A 23,704-nucleotide genomic window follows, 5' to 3' on the forward strand; every position below is an offset into this window, starting at 1 on the left:
CTCACCCGCTGTTGTGGTGCGTGCATGCGTTCTGCCTGGGTGTCTGCAGCGCCTGCTTGCCTCGGCACGTTGCCATAGCGATCGATTTGATTGACGTCTGCTTGTGCGAAGGAGTGTTCAAGTGTTGGAGCGCAGAAGCAGGTGACACAGAAGACCGGCTGGTTGCAGGGTTCATTGTAGAAGACATGCTTGCTTCCCCTGTCGACTATTGAACCAGATTTAGAAAAATACTAGATAAAATACCCGCCACTCGCAAGCCAACATCCGACAGGAAAACATTTTCCCATTACCTGAAGTGTTAGGCCTATACCGACATGGAATCGAAGCTCAGAATATTTTTCAAGTCCTCCCTGGATCATGTGTCCACCACCGTGGAAATTTGGTCCGCAACAACAAAAGTTACTTAGGAATGACAGTGCACGGATAGACAGCATTACTTTAAAACTAGAGAAGGCTGCTCCATCTTGTCTGCAAGAGGGTGAGAGGAAGACACACTTACGATGTCATAGCTTGCGAAATAGATCAGGTTAATTCAGCCTTTGGACCACATAAAGTAATAGCATGTGTCACCGTCGCTTAAGTGCATTTCTGTTTTAATTGCATGGGATAAAGTGACCTTTTTATATTTTTCATTGACCACTTAATTCTTATTCTCATGTTTCCCAAATGCTACTGATTGACCTCACCGTAGCCTACTTTATCCTGTTGTTTGTGAATTTTAGGCATTTCTTTGTGCAGACAGGGATATTGTTCTTTCATATGGTTTTATATGCTATTTTGTATAGATTTATACAATAAACACTTAGTCATGATAGGGCTATGATGTTTGACCATGTGTCTCCAGTAAATTAAGAAACGGGAAAGTAAAGTAATGAGTAGTGATGTTACTTTTCAAATGCAGTACCTAGTAAAGTAATCTCATTAAAATTGACAGAAGTAACTAGTAATAAAAAAAATGTTTGAGTAACTACCCCGACACTGTCAGTGATTGTGTTCAATGTGATGCATTGACTGCAGATTCTTAGGTCTAAAGTGTCAAAGGCCATTCGGTGAACATGTAAGCGTGTAACGCAGGTTAAACCAGTCAATCAAATGAAATAGCTGCACAGCCCAGTCCCCGAATCAATGGTTTGAGAATCGGGTTTGACTGCATCATGGAAAATAATTGTAACTTGAGAAGCGAGACTTGCGTGTTCTTTAATACGATTTTCTTTATTTATGAGACCTCATGCAATACATGTTGTATTAACTGTTCTCTCATTTAATGGAGTGCAATCGTTACATATACATTTTATTCAATCAATGCAGCAGTTATTTTACTCATGTTTACTAATGATTTAAAGATCTAAATAAAAAAATATCACTGAAGATATTTGCTGTCAATATTCAAGCACTATGTTACACTCGATATTACTTGATTTCTTACTTTAATGATAAGCCTTTTGAAAGAGCATTGCTTTGTACACAGCGGGCAAAGTCAAAAACAATATCCTCTGGCAAACCTTAATTAGAAACACACAATGTTAACACTAGTTTATAAAAACAGATACAAAAACGTATTTCAACGTGTTTCAACAGCATTACATGATACAGCATTCACAAAAAATATTTGTACATTTTCCCAAAAGTGTACTCAATGCTAAGAATGGATTGATGGCTGATTCAATTTGTTTGATAGATATGTAGTAGTTGTACTAATGTTTGCTATAAGTGAATTCCTGAAAAAGACCCCTAACAATATGCTATGTGGCTTTGTCCCAATGCATGTTAAAAAACCGCTTAACAACCCAAACTCTGGCTTGTTTCTTGGCAAATGTACACTCTTATACACGTTTGAAAAAACACCTGACTGGACCTGTCCTGACCGCGGTTCCAAAAGTCTGAAGAAAGGCCCACTGTGAGTCCACAGCTGGCTTGGCTAAGCTACGTTTTACCACAGGAATATTTGTGCACCGAGTCGCCCAAAGACCTTGCCCTTTTAGACCAGCTCAGGTTATTCTGTGGGGTGGGGTGAGGCGAACCAAAGCTACCACCCACACACATGTGCATGTATGTGGAACTAAGGCAGTCTGAGAATAATAAGGCTTCATAAACCACGGCAGACTGTGATTGCTTGTTAGTCAGAGGTGGAAGCTGGCTAGCTAGCTACTTGAACGCTATTGCGCTCCAATGGGTTCCTGTATGACATTTTAAGTCGTTTTTTGTTTTGTTTTTGTCTGAATTTTTGTTTAATTTAAAACGCTTCTCAATGGCTGTAGAAGTATTGTGTATTATTGGATTTTGTTGTAGTCTAACCCAATCATTTTGAGGTTTAAAGATTTAACATTCGATTGGTTATCCATTTACTTTAACTCGATTTCGATTTCTATCGCACACAAATTGCTTTCCACCTCGGATGAAGAGTTACAGTTACAGTATCAAGGATATTAAAAGCCTCTTCTTAGTCAAAAGTACAGGTCCACAGAAGGTGGTAGTCCCACTGGACAAACTGGGAAGGACTGCCTTCTGCCAGCATGCGAGCAGGGCCGTCTGAGGTAAACTTGGGATGGCTGCAAGGTTAACCTGGTATGGTACAATCTTTATATTCTCCCTCTCTCTCTCTTTCCACACCACAGGGGGGGAGGAAGGGTTTATTGGCGGGGGGGAGGGGGGGGGGGCAATCAGGATTTCAGCCTTGTGCAAAAATATGTTCAATGAAATTCCTGATCGTCTTATTGGGGTTCAACAATTGATGTATATTGCTTAAAGTGCCTGTGTAACAACAATCATCATGATTAATGATCGTCTTAAATGGACGAACAAAAAAATAAAACAAAATCAAAGGGGTTTGAAAAAAAAAATCGATTACTATGTAAACTACATTGAACAATTAAGTACAATCTCAATAAGAATTCAAGGAATATATCTAAGGGACAGAATGAGCCTATCAGAGAATTAGAAAAACTACATAGTGAAAATACACGTATTTGGAATGCTTTAGACGGACTGACGGACTTCCCTCACTTCCATATATGCCATATAAGGACTTCCACTTTGGTTATTGAGAGCTCTGCTAGAAATGGATGCATAGGAACGCTTTCCATGACACAACCGCTACCTGCAAGAGTACAATACTGACGACACATCAACAAAAACCTGCAGTTTGCATTTACAGAATAAATATTTTGCATAACCCTCAATAAAATGCTTCATAAAGACTCTAGCCCCCAGTTTATTGTGTGGCTAAGTTAGCAGCGTCACCCTAAGACAGCCCCTTGTTTTTTTTTGCTCTCGGTTATCGGTTATGGAGACCTGGGACTGTGCTATCCCAGAGTAAGCTCACAGAAATAAATAGCTTTAGCACCGTTGAAGTCACTATCACTATTCTATCATTTTTGTGAACTATTGCTGGGCTGCGGTTATCCCAAACCGCTCTACATTCAACCAACAAAGCTAGCCTGGGAAGACAGACCGGCCTAGCCTCTAAGGTTACTTTATCCTGTGTCTCTCTCAGCACCTTGGAGAAAGGTCTGGGTCCAGATCTGTTTTCTAACTATGGGTGGGAGCCCATATCAGGGTCACACGCATGTTGCTAAAAGGTCCTTGCATTGGAAGCATTAGCTTGAAGAGTCGAGAGTCGTAAGCCAAACTAGCCAAACTACAACCCTGACTAATCCACACTTTTCTGGTTAGTTTCTATAAGCACGGGATTCTATGGAAGTACTTCTAAGAGTTAATGCTAAATCAATTGCCCAGCTAATGTTAAATCTGGGGTGGCAGTAACATCCCAATACAAGCAAACCGATGTTAGTCTGGTGTGTATATAAAGAAAGGACAGATTGAGCTATAAGGCTATTATGAGCTATGTACCCAGGGACGAGGGCCTTCAATAGGCGTTAAACGGTGGTCGGAAGTGAGGGGCTTTCTACTATCGCCTCAATTGCTTTCTGCTCCGGCGAGCAGCAGAGGAAGATGCGAGTGCCCAGGCTCTTGAAGGCAAACCTGAAGTACATGGCGTGGCCCATGGCCACGAAGGACACAGAGATGAGGACGAGCACGCCAAAGGCTTCGGGGTTGGGTGCCAGGATCACCATGATGAAGTGCAGGAGGTCCAGGAGGTAGTTCATGGAGTTCTGGACGCCGTTAATCACCCCGCGCTCCGACTCCGCCACGCTCTCTTGGATGAGCTGCGTCACGGTAAGGTCGAACGACCAAAGGCCTGGAAGGGGATGAGAGTGAGAGAGATTACTTCATGCACCCTGAGGGAAATGTCACCAAAAAGGAAGAATAACTTCATTTTTTTAGAGTTTGGGTTGTAATGTTAAATATTGGCAAATTAGATTCATATGCATATTTTTCACAAAAATAGGCATAAAATATCAAATATATGTAACGTAACTATTACCAGGCTCAAATGCTCGGATATTGCAGGTTAAAGTGAAACATGAAATATTGAGATGGGGAAATTGCATGGCGTGGAGGCTAGTGGTTAGTCTTCTTGTCCCAGTTAAAGTGACAAGATTACCAACCACGTTTTTTGGTGCAGGTAGTTTTAAGAGCTGAATAAACAATGAATTGCAGCTACTGTAGTAATTATGACTGTAATGATTGGTTTCAAAGATTGCAGAAATTGCAATGACAAGCAGAGATGGCCTTCTACCCAGTGTTGTAACGGGTGTAAAGGTGTGAGGACATCCTGTTTTTTAATGCTGAGACAGTTTTAGGAAGTCATAAATACCAAACAGTTGAAGGAGACAATAAATGTTGTTGTCATTCTTTAGACTTTTGCATGCAATTAAGGGCAAGGTGCAGATAGGGCATTTGCAAGGGTATTATCGCCAAGTCACAAGGGTTACTGGATTTGATCCCCATTTTCCAGGAATTCTTGAGCAAAATGCCCTTACCCCTACCTTCTCATTAACAACATTCATTTTGAATTCACTGCAAATCTCTTTTTGGTTAAAGGTGTGTGCTCAACCACTGAAACCATAAACCAGTCAGTTATCTCAAGCGCAAAAAAAAAATCTTAAACCCTAACAACTCAACCCGATCCACCACGTGACTCACCAAGTCGCGCGGCGATGACCCCGGCGAACAACAGGCAGACAGACATGTAGGACTGCAGCGGCGGCAGCTCCTCCATCGGCGGCACCATGGTGGCGTTCCCGGACAGGATGTCCCCGGTCAGACCCTGTATGACGCTGTGGTCCGCCTCGGGCAGGGTCCCCCGGTCGCCCACCAGGTGGCTGTACAGGTCCAGGAAGGGCGAGACGGTCAGGTCCAGGGGGCTGCCGGGCGCGAAGACGGACGCCACGCACAGCATGAGGCAGGACAGCTGGGCCACGCCCGAGATGAAGCCTGTGCGGATCAGGCCGCACTTCTTGCGCACCCAGGTGAAGGCCACGGTGCCGCAGATGCCCGCGATGGCCGAGGCGCCCATGAGCAGGCTGAGCACCGAGCCGTTGAGGCCCTGCGTGTAGGCGTAGCCCGTGGTGATGCAGTCGAAGCCGAGCACCGTCATGTACAGGAAGGACAGGGACATGCCGGCAAAGAAGATGTTCTGGTTGTAGTAGGACACCCAGCCGGCCTTCAGCGTGCGCAGGGGCTCCGTCACCTGGTAGCAGCAGCTGGTGTCCTTGGTGGAGGGGGAGGGTCTGGCCACCACCACCCCCCCGTCCGTCATCAGGGGCTGGGAGGACTCTTCGGGAGTCAGGCCGTTCTCCATTTCTAACCGCGGGGAGACGAAGGTGGGGGGGAGGGGGTTAGCAGGGACAGTGTGTGGTTTGTTAAGGGGTTTGTCTCCCCGCCCAAAAGTCGCTGAATTTTACCACCAATGTCAACATTCACTGCAAGCTGTTTTGGGTGAAAAGGGTATAGAGTAGGTGTTAAGTTAACGAATAGATTAGGTTTCGTCAGGCACGTAACCGGAACAACCTCCAACGATGATTAACTTCACGAGAAGCCCATGAATTGAATATGAAGGTAATCATGCATCACTATCATCAGCCTTTTTAGGCTATGTATGTCCCTGTAACCTTAAGACTTTCCCAAGTATTTTTATTATTATTTTATTAAAAACATTGAGATGAATCGAAGCAAGGAGCTTTGTGGTGAGCATAAGTAAATCAAGGCATCCTGGTTACCTCTGGGTGAGTTGAGCTGCTTGAGCTCCTGTTCTTGCTCCTTCTGTCCTCCCTTCACTGCCAGCGCCGGGGTCTTCTGGTAGACCTTCCAGAGCAGAGCATACTCCAGACACATGGAGCACAGGTTCCAGCCGGAGATGAAACCGCAGCCGATGAAGTGAGAGCCAAACGCCATTATCTGGCCCACCAGCATGGGGGCCAGGATGTTGGTGAGCTGATCGATGATCCGCACCGTGGCGTTCATGTCTTTTCAGACCGTAGGAGAAAATAGATTTTAGGGCTTGGTTCGAAGTTCACTCAGTTTTTTGGGTGTATGCTTTGATTGCTTTGGATAAAAGCATCTGCCAAATGTACATACGTGAATGTTGGAGTTAGGGGAAGGGTTCAATGTGGATTTAGGGAATGATATCAATGGAGACTCTCAAATAGATAAAACCTTGGTTCCGGACTAATGACGTCAATTTTGAAATACGTTACTGCGATCCATTCAACTGGTTACAAAGGTTTTCTGCATTGGTACATTTGATTATGAACCTATCACAGCAGGTTGTAAAACACAAAGCAAGTTGATCGAGTTCAGTGGAGCAGATAAGAAAATGTAAACTGTGTGGCTGACCTCAACAACCTGTGAATTACAGAATTACAGCCACAGAAGTATCAAACTCATTAACATTCCATAATGCCTGGAACACATTGTCGTTGACCAACGTGACGGCAAAGGTCGTAAACATATGGGCAAAATCGACAGTGACTCAGCAAGGGTTCAAAGTTCAAATTTCCCTCGCACATGTGCTCTCATTAATGATGGTCATGGGGAGGGGCGTATATCAGTCCTGCAGATCGTGGATCATGTTTTGTGTTTGTGTGGTTGTATGTGCTACTCACCGGCTAGCGTGCTACTGTCCTGCCCAGCCACCACTACCACCCAGTCCCTCTGGATGGTGATGGCTGTAGCTGTGCTAGCAAGGTTAGCGATGTTAGCGATGGAGATCACCATGATGTAGCAGGCAGTCTGAGAAGGAGGAATTAGAACATCATTTTTATTTTCCTTCACTTATTATTTTTGTTCTTATATCATATATCATATATTTGTGCAATATATAAATATTTAATTCAGATTAACATTACATTTACGGATACAAAGCCGATGGTCCATTGTTGCTGTAACTTTCAACTAATCAAACTATGCTTTAGTATGTTTTTGAAAATAAAAATGTATAATAAAGTAATAAAGCAATGCTAATATGAGATGGAGAGAAAATTTCCTTGGTGGGATAAAGAAAATCTCTTCAAATAGAGAACACATTATGGAACTGGCAGAATTCTGGTCTAATACCAAGCATGTGACTGTCAACCCGGCAGGGCGAATAACTGGATGGCCTAATCTCTTAGCATATTTGTCTGGAAACGGCTGCCTCTAGAATGGCCAACAAGCACAGGACAGCATGGTCCCACTACCTCGTCCCTCCCGTTGTTCTCTACTGTAAAGAGAAGAGGGGCTCTGTTGGTGGTCGGCATGGGAACAATTTCGACCCAACAGGCCCCAACATGGTACATGTGTCCCTCTCTCTCTCTCTCTCTCTCACTCTCTCATTCTCGTGTCTTCTGTGTGTATGAGTGTGTGCGTCTCCCTCCGCTCTCTCCCTCTCTCTCTCTCTTTCTGTATGCCTGTCTCTCTCTCCCTCTTCCTGTTTGTGTGTGTGTGTGTGTGTGTGTGTGTGTGTGTGTGTGTGTGTGTGTGTGTGTGTGTGTGTGTGTGTGTGTGTGTGTGTGTGTGTGTGTGTGTGTGTGTGTGTGTGTGTGTGTGTGTGTGTGTCTCTCTCTCTCTCTCTCTCTCTCTTGAACTTTAAAATACAAAAGAAAAACTCTCTTTCTCTGTCTCCCTTGCTCATGTGGCCGGTCCTACAAAAACATGCTGACTACACAGCCGTGAACAAGACACTTGTTCACTCTGTCTCCTATTCCACTCCTCCCTCCTTTCCTCTCCCTCCCTCTCAACAAATATTCAAAATGGCAGGCTTTGCTCCCTCCACTGCCTCTCTCCCTCCCTCGGTCCAGGTCATCATGGGATAGTGAGCATGGCCCAGTCCATCAAACAGCACACCCAGGGGGCTATTACAACACAAAGCCGTGTCATTGTGATTTCTGATTAAATACTTTATTTCCCCTGCCATTTAAACACTGAATCCTATCAGATAAAGCTGCATCTTGATCATGTCTCTCTCTCCCTCTGTCTCTCTCTCTGTGTTTCTCTCTCTCTTTCACACTCTCTCTCCCTCGGCCCCTGCTCTTGGACAAGATCCCTCCTGTCTAATGAGAAACAAGTCTGACAACACCATTATTATAACACCACATGTCAGTTAAGTTAATTTAGTTTAGTTAGTTAACGTCACCATCGACTTTGTCCCCTACTGCTGCACACAGAAGAGAGTGACAGAGAGAGGCAGAGTCAGAGACAGAGACAGAGACAGAGAGAGACAGAAGAGAGAAGAGAGAAGAAAGACAGACAGACAGACAGACAGACAGACAGACAGACAGACAGACAGACAGACAGACAGACAGACAGACAGACAGACAGACAGACAGACAGACAGACAGACAGACAGACAGACAGACAGACAGACAGACAGAGATTTTCTACTCCTGACAGACAGCTGAACATTTCACTGAACGCCAAATCAGAGGTATAAAGGCCCATTCACATGACCACGTTCCTATCAGCGAGTCATCATACCAAGCTTCAACCTGAGGGTCAGAGTATCATAAAGGTATAGCAGAACGTAAATGCCTCCGCTGCACATTCACTCCTAGATTAGCCAATATATCGATTGAGGGGGAGAAGGATAATGTCTTACCAGAAGCCAACCGTTGTACATACTGGCAAGCTGGTCTTTATACTGGAAAATGACCATTAGGACGATGCCACATAAGATAACACAGGAGTTCTGGACCAGCAGTGAAGTCTGTGCCACTATGGGGTTAAAAATGGGAAATGTACCGTAAGGGCCAGAACAGTAAGCCAAGTAGGCCTAATAGCCAAGCTGTATGAAGATTTTCTACTCTGTTATTACATATTATTAAGAGATCTATTATAGTATCATGCACTATCATTCAATAATATATATATATATGATAATAACATTCATTAAAATGCAACTTAGTTTTTTTAATAATAGGAATGACAGAATTAAGCAGAGTAATGGTAACTAATTATTTTTCTACATAACCATTAATTCCATCTATTCTATCCATCTATCTAATATTTTCCACTCTTGATCCTGACAGACACCTGTAAACGATCCTACCTTTGAGTCTGGGGTTCCGGTCCACCCAGTCCCCTATGAGGGCCCCCAGGAGCAGCACTGAGCCGGCCACCACCAGCCCGTACACGGCTGTCAGCAGCAGGCTGTTGCCGTAGAGCTCCACCAGGAACACCGCAACGGCGAAGTTCCACATTCTGTCACCCTGGAGAATAAATTAAAATTGACTTGTATTCATAATGGATATAGACAATAAATATTATTAAAAAAGATATAAAAAAAAAAAACGAATCCATGAACATGAGTGTCCTGTCTGAGATTAAACAGGATAGTGAAATACAGGCTAGATCTATCTTTATGAATAAGGCATATATTTATTTGTAATCGTTATAAAATTTGCATTTTCTTTGAATATCCAGTTTATTGTGTGTGGGGTTGCTTTTGTGTTTGTGGAAGATGGACCATAGAAATTTGTTAAGCATTGTTATTGCATAATGTTTTAAACTTGACACCAGTTGCTATTTCTGGGTGATAGTGACCATAAGTGCAGCCATGTATTATCAGAGTGAAATCACGAGAAAAACAATTCTCAGGTCACTCTGTCCTAGGTTGACATTTATGAGACATAGGTCATTTTCAAATGACAATGACCGATATTCATAAAGAATCCTTCAAATGACAAATAATACAAATAATAAATATCTTACCCATGTTGACAGTGCATGTCCCATGTAAATAAGGAACTTTGCAGATGTAAAAAAGTCCCGAACAGATTCTGAAATATACAAAAAAAAATACAAAATTCAGTTAAAAATATATAGATTACAACAGACTGCTGGCCGTCCAGGTTTGTGCAGGATGCAAAGCAGCAACAGAGAAAGACATTGCATGCAACTGGAGAAAGCAATAACACCTACCACAGCATGTTTTCTTTGGAGCAACGTTATCCATTGTTATATCGTCCACTGATATTTAGGTCAATACGATGTTATTATTATTTCTTCCCTTTTGTCAATGCGGCTGGTGATTTCGACGCGATGGGGGTTCTCCCTGCAAAGAGATGTCAAGAGAAACAAATCCACAGATCCTATCCTATCTTTTCGCCTCTCCAAACTTAGCCAACACTGTAGCTGAAGTTGGAAAGAAATATTTCAGCCGTGGAGGCTTGCTAAAAATGAAATACAAAGGCGATTGAAGGTACAGCTCTTCAGTTGAAGCTCTCGCTACCACTAGTCCACTACAGCCTCTGTTTACCTTCTCCCCGGTTATACGGTGCAGGGAGGGGCGTCAAAGTCACGTGATGCGCCACTGATCCGCAACACAGAGTGGGCCCTCCCACTGTCGGACTCTTGGATCAAAGAATGCCGAATAAGAAGTACCATGTAAAGCGCCCATTGTTGCAGAATAGAGAGTGGGTTCCGGTACACTATTCTTTTGTTTTGAAACTCAATTATGTCGTAGGCTAATGCCCTAACAGGTTCGAATTATCTGCATATGAATGCATATGAATAAAAAAGACTAGAACCCGAACTTGAAGCAGCAGTAGGTCTAAACCAAAAAGCGCGCGCAAGCTATAACACACACACACACACACACACACACACACACACACACACACACACACACACACACACACACACACACACACACACACACACACACACACACACACACACACGCGCACACACACACAAGTTGGCTGTGGTGCTCAACATGAATGTTTTAATGTCTGTGTCTAAGATTATATATTTATTGTGGTTACACATGCATTGTTTTGTAGAAATAATGAAATACAGAAGTGATACAGAAGTACCCAGTTTAAAAAAGGGTTAACTATTTACCACGCAGCAATTGGCAGCAATGTCTAAAATAAAAACTCCCAACTTGACTTTTTTATCTCAACGTGACAGCAACCACCTCTGCCCTGGTTTTGGCTCTGCGTTCAACCTCAGTTGGAAGCCATGCAGCCTACTACGAATCACACTTTTTGGTACGTTTTCGGTGAATCCTAGCTGTTTACATGGTATTTCTTCACCCTCTTTGGGGACCGCATCGATGAAAGATAATAAGAAAAGCATTGGTTCATGCATCTGTGGATGATGTGTTTGGTTTGGTTGGAGGGAGGAGAGCACAGCGGGACTGGGTGGAATCCGAATCCGGTTTCATGAGAAAGAGCTTCTCATAGACCACTCAACCTAACCCACCTAACTAGAGGTATAAAATGAAACGTGATGACCATTATAAACATGAATATTGTTTTGATATCACGTCGTCCATAATTTAGCAAGTGGTGATGCTTTCATTTATTAGTTATTATAGTTGTTGCTGTTCTCATGGGGTTTAACTAAGCAGTGGCAGGAACTAAAGCAATACATTTATAGGTATTTCATTTGATTCTTTGAAGAAGCCAAACCAAGTGGCGCCAGTTAAACCCGATCCTCCTCCTTAACACAGAGATACAGACCCACAACCACTGTGTGTTGGAATTGAGACTACCATTACCTCATTCGGCTTCATTTGGTTTGAATCCTGAAGAAGCCATTCATTAACAATAACCCTTTGCATTAGCTAGGGAAATCTGAAACCACATAAACAGGCCAAACCTTCCCAAACATACAGTGTTTAAACATTCAGAATCTGTTGAGATTGTGGACATGCCAGGACCAGAATCATAATAAAGGCTACATCACATTATCCATGTTCGATGAAAATGTGTGACCTGTTTCATCTATAGGCTGGCCACTTTTAAAGGCTTAGGTGTGGTTGGCTCAGATCTTACGAGATTCAAAACAAACAGACAAATATTTGCTTTACTCACTTGAACCTAAACCAGCGGAATCCAAATATTTACAATGCCTGGGAACACATGTTGATGAATTTGATCAAGAAAAAATGAAAAAGAATAACATCAAAAAGGTCTTTGAACATACAGTGTAACATTCCTTCATTCAAAATCATTAACCGTCAGTGTCATCTATTATTTTCACAAATTGCTTAATTTTTATGTACGTATTCTAAACGGTCTAAACGTGTTAGTATGTATGCGGTCACATTGATTGAGTATTCTTTTTATTGTTTGTTCTGTTTCCAACTCACAGATCTCTATGTTGTGAGAAGCCACAACAGTTGCTGACCAACAAATAACGTAAAAATACCATAGTAAGAAAATAATCCATGTTGTTAAAAACCATGAAGTGGGTATATGGAACCCAACCTAAAACAGAGATGGTTTGTGGAATATTTCAGCCAGATAACAATAGCCTTATCTTGTCACACATTGAGCTCTATTGGAGGATTTGGTCAGCCTGCTGGGTTCCTATTAAGGCCCCTTGGGTCCATTGAGCAGGTAAAAACAGATTACCTGCCACCCTATTAGTGGGTAAGTGTGTCATCGGCAGTTCCCTCCGATCAACTGCTGTGTCATCCTTAGCAGTCATGTGACCCGGCTCGGGTATATCTTTGCTGCACATAGCTTCCCATTCAGGTCCCGACGACAGGATAACAACAAGGGCTGCTTACGGCAGGCTAAATTTACACTCCTCAGAACCGAAATACCATGATGACATATGTGTGTGTGTGTGTATGTGTGTGTGTGTGTGTGTGTGTGTGTGTGTGTGTGTGTGTGTGTGTGTGTGTGTGTGTGTGTGTGTGTGTGTGTGTGTGGTCTTAAATAACCCAACTGCACATCGGTGAAGGGATGGGTAAGGTGGAGGTCTGGATGTAAGCCGTGGTATACACAAGACTGGACCTGATTCTGGTTCCTTACTGTGGGTCTTTTATGGAAAAGACATACTGGTCATGTGTTTTGTCTCTGCAGTGTGTGTGTGTGTGTGTGTGTGTGTGTGTGTGTGTGTGTTTGTGTATGTGTCTGTGTGTGTGTGTGTGTGTGTGTGTGTGTGTGTGTGTGTGTGTGTGTGTGTGTGTGTGTGTGTGTGTGTGTGTGTGTGTGTCTGTGTGTGTCCGTGTTGAGGGTTTACTTACTGTTGCGGTAGAGTTAAAGGTAACGTAGGGATGTTTTCAGTGTGCTCAACAGTGCCGATGACCCCGATAGTGCAGCTGGGTCAATATGATCATGTCTTGATTCAGGTTAGTTATTGGAGGCTGGATACTGTCTGGTATTTAATGGTGTCATGGAGTCCGAATGAGCACAAGCTGAATATTCTGAAGGCTTTAAATGGTAAATTGACATGTCATGCCAAAAACAGACAATATCGGTTAGTGACAACCGGTTGTAACCTCCGCAGCCACAGAGAGAAGGAAACACTGATAATAATAACCACCTTGGTGGTTATCTGAACGTAACAGCGAGTGCGGCCATATTGTTCGTGTGGTTGGAAGACTCTGATGTGTGGCTGAGAGAGCTTTTCTCCGCCAGACAAAGAAATGATAAACACAAACGGTCATCGTCTGGCATTGACAACATGGTAAGGCCTTGCCCGAAAAGGCAGTCCTCATTTCCTGGAGATAAGTGTAAACAGCTGTTTCAAATCAATAATAAAGTACCACTGTTGACCAGGGCCCCGTTTCCCGAAAGCGTCGTTAGCCTAAGTGGATCGTGAAGTGCGTCGAAAGGGCATCGTAGAGTTTTCACCGCGTTTCCCGAAAGCATCGTGGGGAACGAACGTCTTGAAAACGCTCGTAGCTAACGAGTACTCCAGGGGTGCTCGTAGGTACTCGTAGGACTCTAAGAGAATCGTCAGCTATAGCCTCAGTGGCGACACCATCGGACATTCCGTCTATTGGATGCGTTTTATTAAAACGCATTGCGCCTTTATGTTCTTAGTTTGGTAATTAATAAAGATTATTAATTAATTTATTAATAAAGATGTTAAAATGGCCAAAATAAAACGGGACAGTCCAGAAAATGTTTGCGCAGGCAGGGCACTCAAAATGTGTGAGAGAAAGTGGGGGGATTTGTGCAGACTGACATAGGCTACTCATAAAACGTAGCATAAAATAATGTAAAAAATAAAATAAAATTAAAAAAATTAAAAATAAAGAAATGAAATAAATTATAAAAAACAAGCAAAGGAACAGGCAAAAGGCTGGGATATGGTGGGGATTGGTCACGTTGACGGGAATGTTTAGTGACATGTGGGAGGGTGGAGGGGGTTAAAAAAAAGTCTCAATCACTCTTCGACGCGCATGAAAACCAGCCGCGTAGTTATGAGGGAGGCCGTCCTCACACCGATCTTCCTCGTCGTCATCGTCCTCAGCGTCCTCCGGTTCAAGCAATGCCACCCCAGCCTTAGCTGCAATGTTGTGCAACATAGCCGTCACACATATCACGGCGCATGACTTGGCCGGCGAAAACTGGAGCCCTCCGCCTGACTTGTGAAGGCATCTAAAGCGCAACTTCCACCTCCCGATCGTGCGCTCAACGATGCACCGGGCCAGACGGTGGGCTTCGTTGTATTCCTCATCAATACATACCTTACCCTATTTCCGGAGGGGCTTTTATAGCCAATCAAATTATCAATCAAGGAAACCCTTATGCGGAATCAGATTAAGTCGGCTCTCTTTGCTGCGCAAAGCATGTTTCAGAAATCAGCCCATTAAGATAAATGTAGTTGTCACACAAGCTATTTTTAATTTTTTGTCATATGGAATTATTTCAGGGGGGAAAATGCCGTGAAACGCACAGTGCATTCAGGATTAGGACTGATATATGTCGGTTTAAGCCTAATCAATTGTGTTTTAATGTCTTTAGCATTCATATAATTGCAGTCTATTTTTTTCGTAGGCTACTCTGCTGTTGTCCTTGATGGGGATATATTTTAACCCTTTTTAACACAATTTTCCTGCGACATTCCTGCGTCTCCCCCTCCTACAGAGCCCATTTAAGCACCGTGTCAGTAGACAGTTACAATCCTACGACGTCGTGAGTGCAGCGAATGCGCGTTCACGTTAAGAGGAGTTTCGGGAAACGCTCCAAAGAAATTATCGATGGATCGCAAGATCCATCGGGAGAATGATCGTACGAGCGAAGATCCATCGTTATCGGGAAACGGGGCCCAGGTGTGTTTGTTCATCTCACAATAGACAATACAGGAGTGGTCCAAAGTCAGTGAAATCTTCGTTTGGTCTAATGCGTATAGGATGTCATGTAGCACTGGACCAGGCAATGATTTGGTTGTAAATGAACCAGAGTAAAGCATTTTGATTAACATATTTATTTAGATCATAGCGAGTCCCTTAGCACAGAGATTGTCAGACTTTGGGTTCTAAATGATTATCAAGCAATTCGTTTAAAATGTACTAAGAAATATGCTCTATAAAGAAATGCCACTATTATTATTAATATTAATATTATTATCATTATTATTATTATAATTATTATTCATTACTATTTCGTTAAATTTTTGTATACAATCTCAAGATCCAATTTGATATTTAACTCGACCAGAAGAGGGCAGCAAACAGAGTCCACCCGACGTCCTCGGCCCTACAGCCTTCCGGAAATACACTCGTTGTCTAACATGTGTTTACTTACTTACACAGCAATGGCTGTCTAACTTCATAATCATACAATTCTGCTAAAGGGTTGGATTACGTAAACCAAAAAATGACTTCAAACAGTCGAGAGGACGAGATTTCTGAAGCACATTCTGCGATCAAAGAGGAACTCAACAAGAAGGTAAAACATCCTAACTGTACCCTAATAACCCATATCTTGTCAATCGAATGCTGAATTATACTCAATTATAGAGCAACGTTTGAGCTAATTTAAGCCAGTATAGTTTAAAGTCTTTACTATTGAATTTAATCTGCAGATAAAGGAGCAGAAGATTGTCGTAGATGAGCTCTCAAATCTGAAGAAAAATAGGGTAAGTGGATCTTTTATAATTCATTGTTTTTGCTAGAGTAAGTGGTCACAAAATGACCTCTTACTGAGGTTATAACTGTCAGGGTAGGGTACTAAACTTGAATTTGATGAATTGTATGCATATCTAGATTTCATGTTTTAAAAACTGCCATCTGCAATCTTTCCAGAAAGTCTACGTGCAACAACGCAACAGCAACATTTTCTTCCTGGCTGACAAAGGACAGATGCTTGGAACAAATAAAAGTTTGTAAAATTTCAGTTTTCAAATGTTGGTTGAAATGACTGTGTGGGGTTTCTAACTTATAACAAACTGCATGAATAATCTGGACACTAGTGAAAATTATTTATATAAAATGTATGTGTGTCCAAGTAGCCATGTTTTTTTAAACGTAGGTATTTCTAAGTCGTTAAACCATATATTCATCTCTCTGCCCTTACAGAGGAATTGGACATCTTGAAAAAGGAGCTGCAAGATATGTAAGCCCTATCAAATCTTCACCTGCACCATGTGTGGCATCTTCTGTCTGCTGAGCTTCTCCCCCGTTGAGTCTCCCACCGACCAATGGCTTCACCAAAACCTGAGCAGGCGAGGGCCCGACTCAACCCAGGACCTGACCGTGACCCACGCACACCCCTTCTATCGATGTCTGTTCTCCGCACACGTGCTCCACATGCGGGGCGCCCTTACCCCTCAGCCGGAGCGAGACGCCGCTGGGAACGTACTTCTGTGGAACGGGGAGATCTTCAGCGGTATCGCAGTGGCGCCGGAGGAGAACGACACTCGCGTAATGACGCGTCAGCTCTCCTCGTGCGATACCCCTGCCGAGCTTCTCTCAGTGGTCTCACGCGTGCGGGGGCCCTGGGCATTTGCCTACTACCAGCAGGCCCAACACTGCCTTTGGTTCGGCAGGGACTTCTTCGGGAGGCGGAGCTTGTTGTGGCAGTTTGACGCGGAGGCCGAGGCCTTGACGCTGACGTCGGTGGGGGGCGACTGCACTCCGACCGGTGCGGACCCCTGGCTAGAGGTTCCCGCGGCGGGGTTGTACCGGATCGACCTGAAGGCGGGACGTGTTGCCGGGACGGGCGGTGTGACGCTGGAGGTTTATCCCTGGGCTACGGGAGGGTGCGGGCTCCCGTCCCCTGAAAACGTCCCTAGCAACTGCGTGGCAACGATGAACCAGTGGGGCCTGGTCCTACCATCGCCCGTGTCCCCACTCAACATGCTGCTTCCCGAGGTCGAGGTGGGAGTACTTCCGTCGTCTCCGGCCTCCAGTGTTGTGGCGACGGATCTGGAGGAGGTGCTCGCGTCCAGGGAAAGGACCGGCGAGGTGGACCACCTCAACGCCGTGCTCAGCGAGGCGGTGCGGCGGCGCGTTCAGGCCTTGCCTGGCGACATCAGAGACGAGTCATTGAGTGACCACGCCTCCGTGGCGGTCCTCTTCTCCGGGGGGATCGACTCCATGATCCTGGCGGCGTTGGCGGACCGGCACGTACCCGCGGGACAAGCCATCGACCTCCTCAACGTGGCCTTCAAGCTGCAGGAGCCCAAGACTCAGAAACAACAATCCACAAAGAAGAAGAAGAAGAAACCCGAAACAGACCAAAACAAACCGACGACGGACTCGGCGAATGTCCCCAAGGTCTCCGAGATTTCCTCGCCGTTCGACGTCCCGGACAGACTGACGGGGCGGGCGGGGCTGCTGGAGCTGCAGGCTCTGAACCCGGAGAGGAGGTGGAACTTTGTGGAGGTGAACGTGACGCAGGAGGAGCTGCAGAGGACGCGGCGGGAGCGCGTGCGTCACCTGGTGCAGCCGCTGGACACGGTGCTGGACGACAGCATCGGCTGCGCCATGTGGTTCGCGGCGCGGGGGGAGGGCTTCGTCACGCAGGACGGCGACCGGACGCCGTTCTCTTCGCCGGCAAAGGTTCAATACAGTTTCCAGTGTTTTTATATGAGACATAAGGTTCAAGGATTAGGTTAAATTCCCTTACTGACTTGCTGTGTCTTTTTCTACCCTATGAAGTGAAAACCCTGCAGGAGTGAACCCGATCGGGATCCCAAGCTTGCTGTTCATCTCTGGTTCCTTCCCCTTCTCCTCCAGGTCCTTCTGACGGGCATCGGGGCCGACGAGCAGCTGGCGGGCTACTCCAGACACAGGGTCCGCTTCCAGACCTCCGGCCACCAGGGGCTGGTCCAGGAGCTGGGCATGGAGCTGGGCCGCATCTCCTCCAGGAACCTGGGCCGGGACGACCGCATCATAGCGGACCACGGGAAGGAGGCCAGGTGGGTTGTCTTTGGTTAGTTATATATGGTATTATGGTATGGTATTATCTTTGGTATTTCTATGGTTAGGTCTCTCTTATGCTCACTTGACACAACGGGCAGGAATCAAGTGATTGTTGTAAGTAACTGTAGAAAGTGATTCAAATCAAGGTTCATGTTCCGAAGTAGACCATTGAGCCAAGATGCAATGTTCACTCCTTTTTATCTGGGCCTCTGTCCAGGATGTTGGTTCCAATTTTGCATGTGATCCTGTTGAGCCGGGTACGGTTGTTGAAGGAGATATTGTGGTTGACCTTTGTTGAGCCGACATGTGTGGTTGTTGTTGATGAACTACCACTGCTTGCGTCATTGGTTGAGCAACTTGCTATAGTTCCTTTTCCTCCCAGGACAGACAGTTGTTTCTTAATCAGATAAATCCGTATCATCGCTTTTTATGCAGCTGTGTCTTTCAGTGTTGTGTAACATGTCTTCTTTATGGATGTCATAATCTTAAATTAGTAAAAGTAAACAGTTTGCGCTTTCTGTGTACGACTGCTTGTACTTTCCATGAGGTCGGGGGGTAAAATTGCGTTGGTCTGCACTGAGGGAAAGGAAAGTAATTTTTCCATGCCTGTACATCCTGTCTGGAATGGCTCAGGTCTGTCTGTTATGTTGAAGGGTGGGTGGTGCGGTTGTTTGGTTAGCTGTTCTTGTTGTAGTCCTGGATGTTCCTCTTCTACCAACATTTGGTGTGTGTGTGTGTGGTTTTTCATAGAATCCAGGCTTGGGTACATTGCAGAGGCTTTTCGACGAGTACAAATGCGGGATGGGTTTTAGTAGACGGGTGGTGGTCGTCTCTGGATCTGCTTTGCCATCAACTGTTTTGCCGTACTTTATATCCGTCTTTTTTTGGCTTGTGCTTCCCATTGTGACAAGCATCGGTGATGTGTAGCTTGTCCAAACTGAATATTTGCACGATTTTATATATATATATATATCTCACAAAATGTCAAGAACATGTTGATGCAGTGTTGGAGTTTTTCATCACATGAACCGTCCTGTAGCCATGGTGTACAGGATTTCTTGGTCCATTACATCCATTTCTTGACAGTGGTGTGTTGAGGATGGGTGGGGGTGGAGAATCTTCCCATAAGTTGGGGAATGGAGGAGCTTCCCAAATGGTGGCCATTTTTAAGGTCTTGCTCTATTCTATAAGTTCTAGTTAGTCTAGATCAGGGGTCACCAACCTTTTTGAACCTGAGAGCTTCTTCATGGGCACTGAGTCACACGAAGGGCACCCAGTTCTATACACTCTTCTGAAATAACAAATTTGCTCAGTTTGCCTTTAGTTATATATTACTATCAATGATTAATGATACTCATCTATGTGAAGACATGTTAATTAATTAAATCATGTTCATGATTTCTCACAATAATTATCAACAATGACTTAAAAAAGGTGGGAGAGGGTTGTTCAAGAATGAGTAGTGCTATTTTTAGAACAGGCCTGCGGGCGCCTCGTGTGGTCCTTGCGGGCGCCATGGTGCCCGCAAGGCACTGTGTTGGTGACCCCTGGTCTAGATACTCCAAAAGACTGGTCAATACAGTTGTTGGGCTGTGAGACAAGGGAAGGGCCATTTGGGGTTTGAGATGGACGTCTGGCAGGGAGGAGGATGAGAACAGGATGAAGGTGAATACCCGTAAATTGTATTCACCTTCATAAAGAAATCAACTCCTCCAAGGTTAATCATGATCCCACGATGCATTCTGAAGTAAGCTCCCTATTATTCTAGTATTGACTAGTCTGTGTCCACTATTTTCGACCTGCAGATTCCCGTACTTGGACGAGGACGTGGTGGACTACTTGAACTCCCTGCCCGTGTGGAGGAAGGCGGACCTGTCTCTGCCCCGCGGTGTGGGGGAGAAGCTGCTCCTGAGGCAGGGGGCCAGGGCCCTAGGCCTGGGACCCTCCGCCCTCCTCCCCAAGAGAGCAATGCAGTTCGGCTCCCGCATCGCCAAGATGGAGAACAGCCACGAGAGGGCTTCCGACCGCTGCAACCGACTGCTCAGCGCTTAGAAGACAATCTCAGCCTGTGTTCTTTAATACATGGGATTCTATTTTTATTCTGATGAAATTCTGTCGTTATGAAATTACATGCATTAGAATCCGTTGTAGTAACCTGCCATTGTATGGAATATACACACACACACACACACACACACACACACACACACACACACACACACACACACACACACACACACACACACACACACACACACACACACACACACACACACAAATAACCCCAAAATGTATTATTATTGAAGCAATCTTCACTATGCTCAGATATGAAATTTCAGGTCCAAATGAGGTATGCGTGTCGTGTGATTGTTCCGACACACAGCAGAATAAAGACTTTTTTTCTTTAAACCATGTAGGACTCGACATTCTTCAGCTTTTCTTTGAAATATAGATCGCATTCGATGTAGGAGGGCAGGTTTCCAACGTCAAAACGTCCAGATATTTCGTGGGTGTAGACCGGGCTCCTGAAAGGATAGCTTATTGAGTTATCATGAACATATTAAAACCTATGTTCACAACTTTTGCTAGACTAGGGGCACCTTCACACCTGGTGAAATCTTAAAACATCATGGATTATGCAAACACCTGCTTAAGTCATATATTTGCAGTTGAAAAAAATTGAACTTTCTTTGTGATATTCATTAATATAACATACTTGGTTTATCCAAAATGGGACGATCATTTACAGGAAATATAACCTACATCTGGTTCAAATACAAGGGGGGGAAAGAAGTGTTGAAACTACCTTTGAATGAGCCAAGACACAAAGTTTCCCGGGGCATCTCTGTCTTGAATAGGTAAATCCTACAGAGGAGTTCAGAAATGTAGGTCTTAAAAGAACATTCTAGTTTATTTAAGGAATAAGGGATTGATGATGATGTGACTTGCCTTCTTAGACTCCAGAAAGTTGTCCAGGAGGGGGAGACATTTCTTAGAGAGCATGTAGAAACACGGACACTGCAATGTGTTGGAAATGAAAATCTGATTGTTTAAAAGGCTTCAATACAAGTATCAGAACGTTAAAGAGGAGGAATGTGTGCACACGTTCATGATTTTACTGGGATAACACTTAACTACCATACTAAAACGAATTGAATAGTTTTATTTATCCCTTGACATTATAGTATGCATGTAAATATGTGGTTGCTAAACCATCAATCCTAATCATCATATTATCAAAAAACTAATCAAGACAACTTTTCAGGCATGAAAATTTGGTAAAAACATCTAGCTATCCAATCAAAGCTAGCCTGTAGATACATACTTCATGTAAACCCCTGAACTTACTGCTCTCCTGGACTCTGTTTCAGCAGCAGTGGGTTTCTCCTTCATACACAACACTCGGAGGTCCTCGTCTACTTCTAGAATACCGTACTTGTGGGTGTCTGGGAAAAACAAATGTAATCGTAAATCAAGGAATACCACTGCATTAGCGACCAATACAGGAGAAGATTGTGGATACATATGCTGATCAGGCACTGCACTGTTCATTTTGCTGTCGTCCATTGTAAGTAATCAATAGTTCCCAAATGTGAAGACGATGTCTCAAAGCTTTTAGTGTTATCCGTGTGGTATGAAAGGACAGCTCACCTTCCTCTTTACACTGGTAAGAAAGAACCAGACTGTTGTCCGCACACTGCACCAGAAGTTCAGAAAATTTTCCTTCTACTATTTTCAGGCTGAAATCTTCAAGGAAAAGAGTGTCGCTATTGGATAGGAGAATATGAGGGTGTTTAAGACAGAGTTGGAGAAAAATTAAAGAATCTGTTTTTGTTACAATATCATTTGCTGTTGTCAACCGTTCTTTCCGCAAAAACGTACCCTCCAATGACTATGACGTGGTCTTCAATCTTGAAGTGCTTTATAGTAAGCTGCAGACAGGCCACGGCACCAAGACGATCCTGATAATTAAGTTACTTAAAAGATCATCCTGAACAGTTGGGATAATGCAGGCCTATATCTGACAACACTTTAAGGGATCATAGTTTTCTCTGGGATAGAGAAAACAATGTTACATGTTCCCTGTAAAATGCAGCTATGAATGATAATGATGTAGGCTATATAAAGGGGCATTTCTACCATTGAAAACTGCCCGCTTTAAGTGTTTGCACCCTGGTCCCCACGGCCTGTGCAGGCCACCGTTCAGGACCGTTTAAATGGGTTAGAAAACACCTTGATGGTTTACCTCATTGCTTCGTGTGTGATCGCTGAGCACCTTCACCAGTGAGAACTGGGATGCCCACTCCTCAAATGCCTTGTGGTAAACAGCATTGGTCTGCGGGGAAAAGTAATTCATTATCACCAATGATGAACATTTTAAAATTACATTGTGGTACAGACATACGGCCAAATTAGAGTTGGTCGAAAAGCCATAATGCCATATGGCCATCTAGACAGGACGTATGAGCCATGGTGGTATAAATGTTTAGTGGGGAGCATCAAGTCTGACACAGAGAATGATTTACATGACTTTCCATATCTTTAGTTAGGAGATTCCAGCGTTACAAGTCAAAATGTGAACAACTTACGACTACATAAATGCCCTCGACACATCCAGAGAGAGTCAAGGCAGAGACCCAGTGGGAGATGAGAGCCCGCCGCCCCACGGGGAGCAGGGGCTTGGCGACCCCCGACAGATGCTGGAACCGACCGGTACCGTCGCTGTCCACATCCCTCTGGAGCCTTGTCCCGTAACCAGCTGCAAGGATCACGGCTTTCATTGGGAGACACCCTGGACAGTAGACTATGTATTGTAGCACTGGACCTGTCTGTCCTCGGTTGGTAGGAACCAAAAAGACCTGCACAACAACTTATGGCAGGTTAACTAACGGCAAAGAAAACTTCACACAACTTGAGGTAATCACAAATGTGCCCGTAAGATTATTCAATGACTTGTCACAGACTGAGTTTTTAGTCTCATAGCTTCGTGAAAGTTTGAGTTTGAGACGCGGACTTCAGCCCTTGAGGAAACACTAGGAAGTTGTTATCGTCACCAGTTCATTCCACAATAAAAGTCCCCGATTATTATTCAAAATAAAATCTGCACCATTGATACATTTTTCACGTTGAATAACATGGTCCATTGTAATAACCAATTATTAATATTGTTCATCTTCAGATAATGGTTATACACGCACGACACATATA

General features: G+C 44.2%; 4 protein-coding genes across 4 annotated transcripts; 2 read left to right on the forward strand and 2 right to left on the reverse strand.

Annotated features, from left to right (window-relative positions):
• Positions 1–1,191: 1,191 nt before the first annotated feature.
• On the reverse strand, positions 1,192–10,664 carry slc40a1 (solute carrier family 40 member 1). Its single transcript, XM_030343220.1, has 8 exons — positions 10,300–10,664; positions 10,090–10,157; positions 9,428–9,587; positions 8,978–9,093; positions 7,008–7,134; positions 6,123–6,368; positions 5,047–5,706; positions 1,192–4,198 (listed from the first exon to the last, which is right to left on the reverse strand). Exons 1-8 carry the CDS (start codon positions 10,331–10,333, stop codon positions 3,876–3,878), a joined length of 1,734 nt encoding a protein of 577 aa, XP_030199080.1. The 5' UTR covers positions 10,334–10,664; the 3' UTR covers positions 1,192–3,875.
• Positions 10,665–15,820: 5,156 nt separating this feature from the next.
• On the forward strand, positions 15,821–17,089 carry asdurf (ASNSD1 upstream open reading frame). Its single transcript, XM_030343264.1, has 4 exons — positions 15,821–16,019; positions 16,156–16,209; positions 16,376–16,451; positions 16,649–17,089. The coding sequence occupies exons 1-4, from the start codon at positions 15,948–15,950 to the stop codon at positions 16,687–16,689; spliced, it is 243 nt and encodes an 80-aa protein (XP_030199124.1). The 5' UTR covers positions 15,821–15,947; the 3' UTR covers positions 16,690–17,089.
• Positions 16,655–20,769, forward strand: asnsd1 (asparagine synthetase domain containing 1). Its single transcript, XM_030343262.1, has 3 exons — positions 16,655–18,133; positions 18,311–18,492; positions 20,302–20,769. The coding sequence occupies exons 1-3, from the start codon at positions 16,715–16,717 to the stop codon at positions 20,546–20,548; spliced, it is 1,848 nt and encodes a 615-aa protein (XP_030199122.1). The 5' UTR covers positions 16,655–16,714; the 3' UTR covers positions 20,549–20,769.
• Positions 20,770–20,775: 6 nt separating this feature from the next.
• On the reverse strand, positions 20,776–23,547 carry zgc:136439 (glucose-1-phosphate adenylyltransferase). Its single transcript, XM_030343263.1, has 8 exons — positions 23,086–23,547; positions 22,743–22,832; positions 22,379–22,458; positions 22,148–22,263; positions 21,845–21,942; positions 21,446–21,514; positions 21,303–21,361; positions 20,776–21,021 (listed from the first exon to the last, which is right to left on the reverse strand). Exons 1-8 carry the CDS (start codon positions 23,275–23,277, stop codon positions 20,901–20,903), a joined length of 825 nt encoding a protein of 274 aa, XP_030199123.1. The 5' UTR covers positions 23,278–23,547; the 3' UTR covers positions 20,776–20,900.
• Positions 23,548–23,704: the final 157 nt, after the last annotated feature.

Source organism: Gadus morhua, chromosome 20 (genome assembly GCF_902167405.1).
Source record: "Gadus morhua chromosome 20, gadMor3.0, whole genome shotgun sequence".
Classification (NCBI taxonomy): Eukaryota; Metazoa; Chordata; class Actinopteri; order Gadiformes; family Gadidae; genus Gadus; species Gadus morhua.

Bases quoted from the DNA above. Each gene is read 5' to 3' on its own strand.
- slc40a1 (XM_030343220.1), bottom strand. From the start codon at position 10,333: ATGGATAACGTTGCTCCAAAGAAAACATGCTGTG. The intron at 5,707-6,122 runs GTAACCAGGATG...CCCCGCGGTTAG, and splicing joins GCAGCTCAACTCACCCAGAG to AAATGGAGAACGGCCTGACT. The intron at 4,199-5,046 runs GTGAGTCACGTG...ATCCCCTTCCAG, and splicing joins GGTCATCGCCGCGCGACTTG to GCCTTTGGTCGTTCGACCTT.
- asdurf (XM_030343264.1), top strand. From the start codon at position 15,948: ATGACTTCAAACAGTCGAGAGGACGAGATTTCTGAAGCACATTCTGCG. The intron at 16,210-16,375 runs GTAAGTGGATCT...CAATCTTTCCAG, and splicing joins CAAATCTGAAGAAAAATAGG to AAAGTCTACGTGCAACAACG. The intron at 16,452-16,648 runs GTTTGTAAAATT...CTGCCCTTACAG, and splicing joins GATGCTTGGAACAAATAAAA to AGGAATTGGACATCTTGAAA.
- asnsd1 (XM_030343262.1), top strand. From the start codon at position 16,715: ATGTGTGGCATCTTCTGTCTGCTGAGCTTCTCCCCCGTTGAGTCTCCC. The intron at 18,134-18,310 runs GTTCAATACAGT...CTTCTCCTCCAG, and splicing joins CGTTCTCTTCGCCGGCAAAG to GTCCTTCTGACGGGCATCGG. The intron at 18,493-20,301 runs GTGGGTTGTCTT...TTCGACCTGCAG, and splicing joins GACCACGGGAAGGAGGCCAG to ATTCCCGTACTTGGACGAGG.
- zgc:136439 (XM_030343263.1), bottom strand. From the start codon at position 23,277: ATGAAAGCCGTGATCCTTGCAGCTGGTTACGGGACAAGGCTCCAGAGG. The intron at 22,459-22,742 runs GTAAACCATCAA...CTTAATTATCAG, and splicing joins ATCACACACGAAGCAATGAG to GATCGTCTTGGTGCCGTGGC. The intron at 22,264-22,378 runs GTACGTTTTTGC...CCTATCCAATAG, and splicing joins CACGTCATAGTCATTGGAGG to CGACACTCTTTTCCTTGAAG.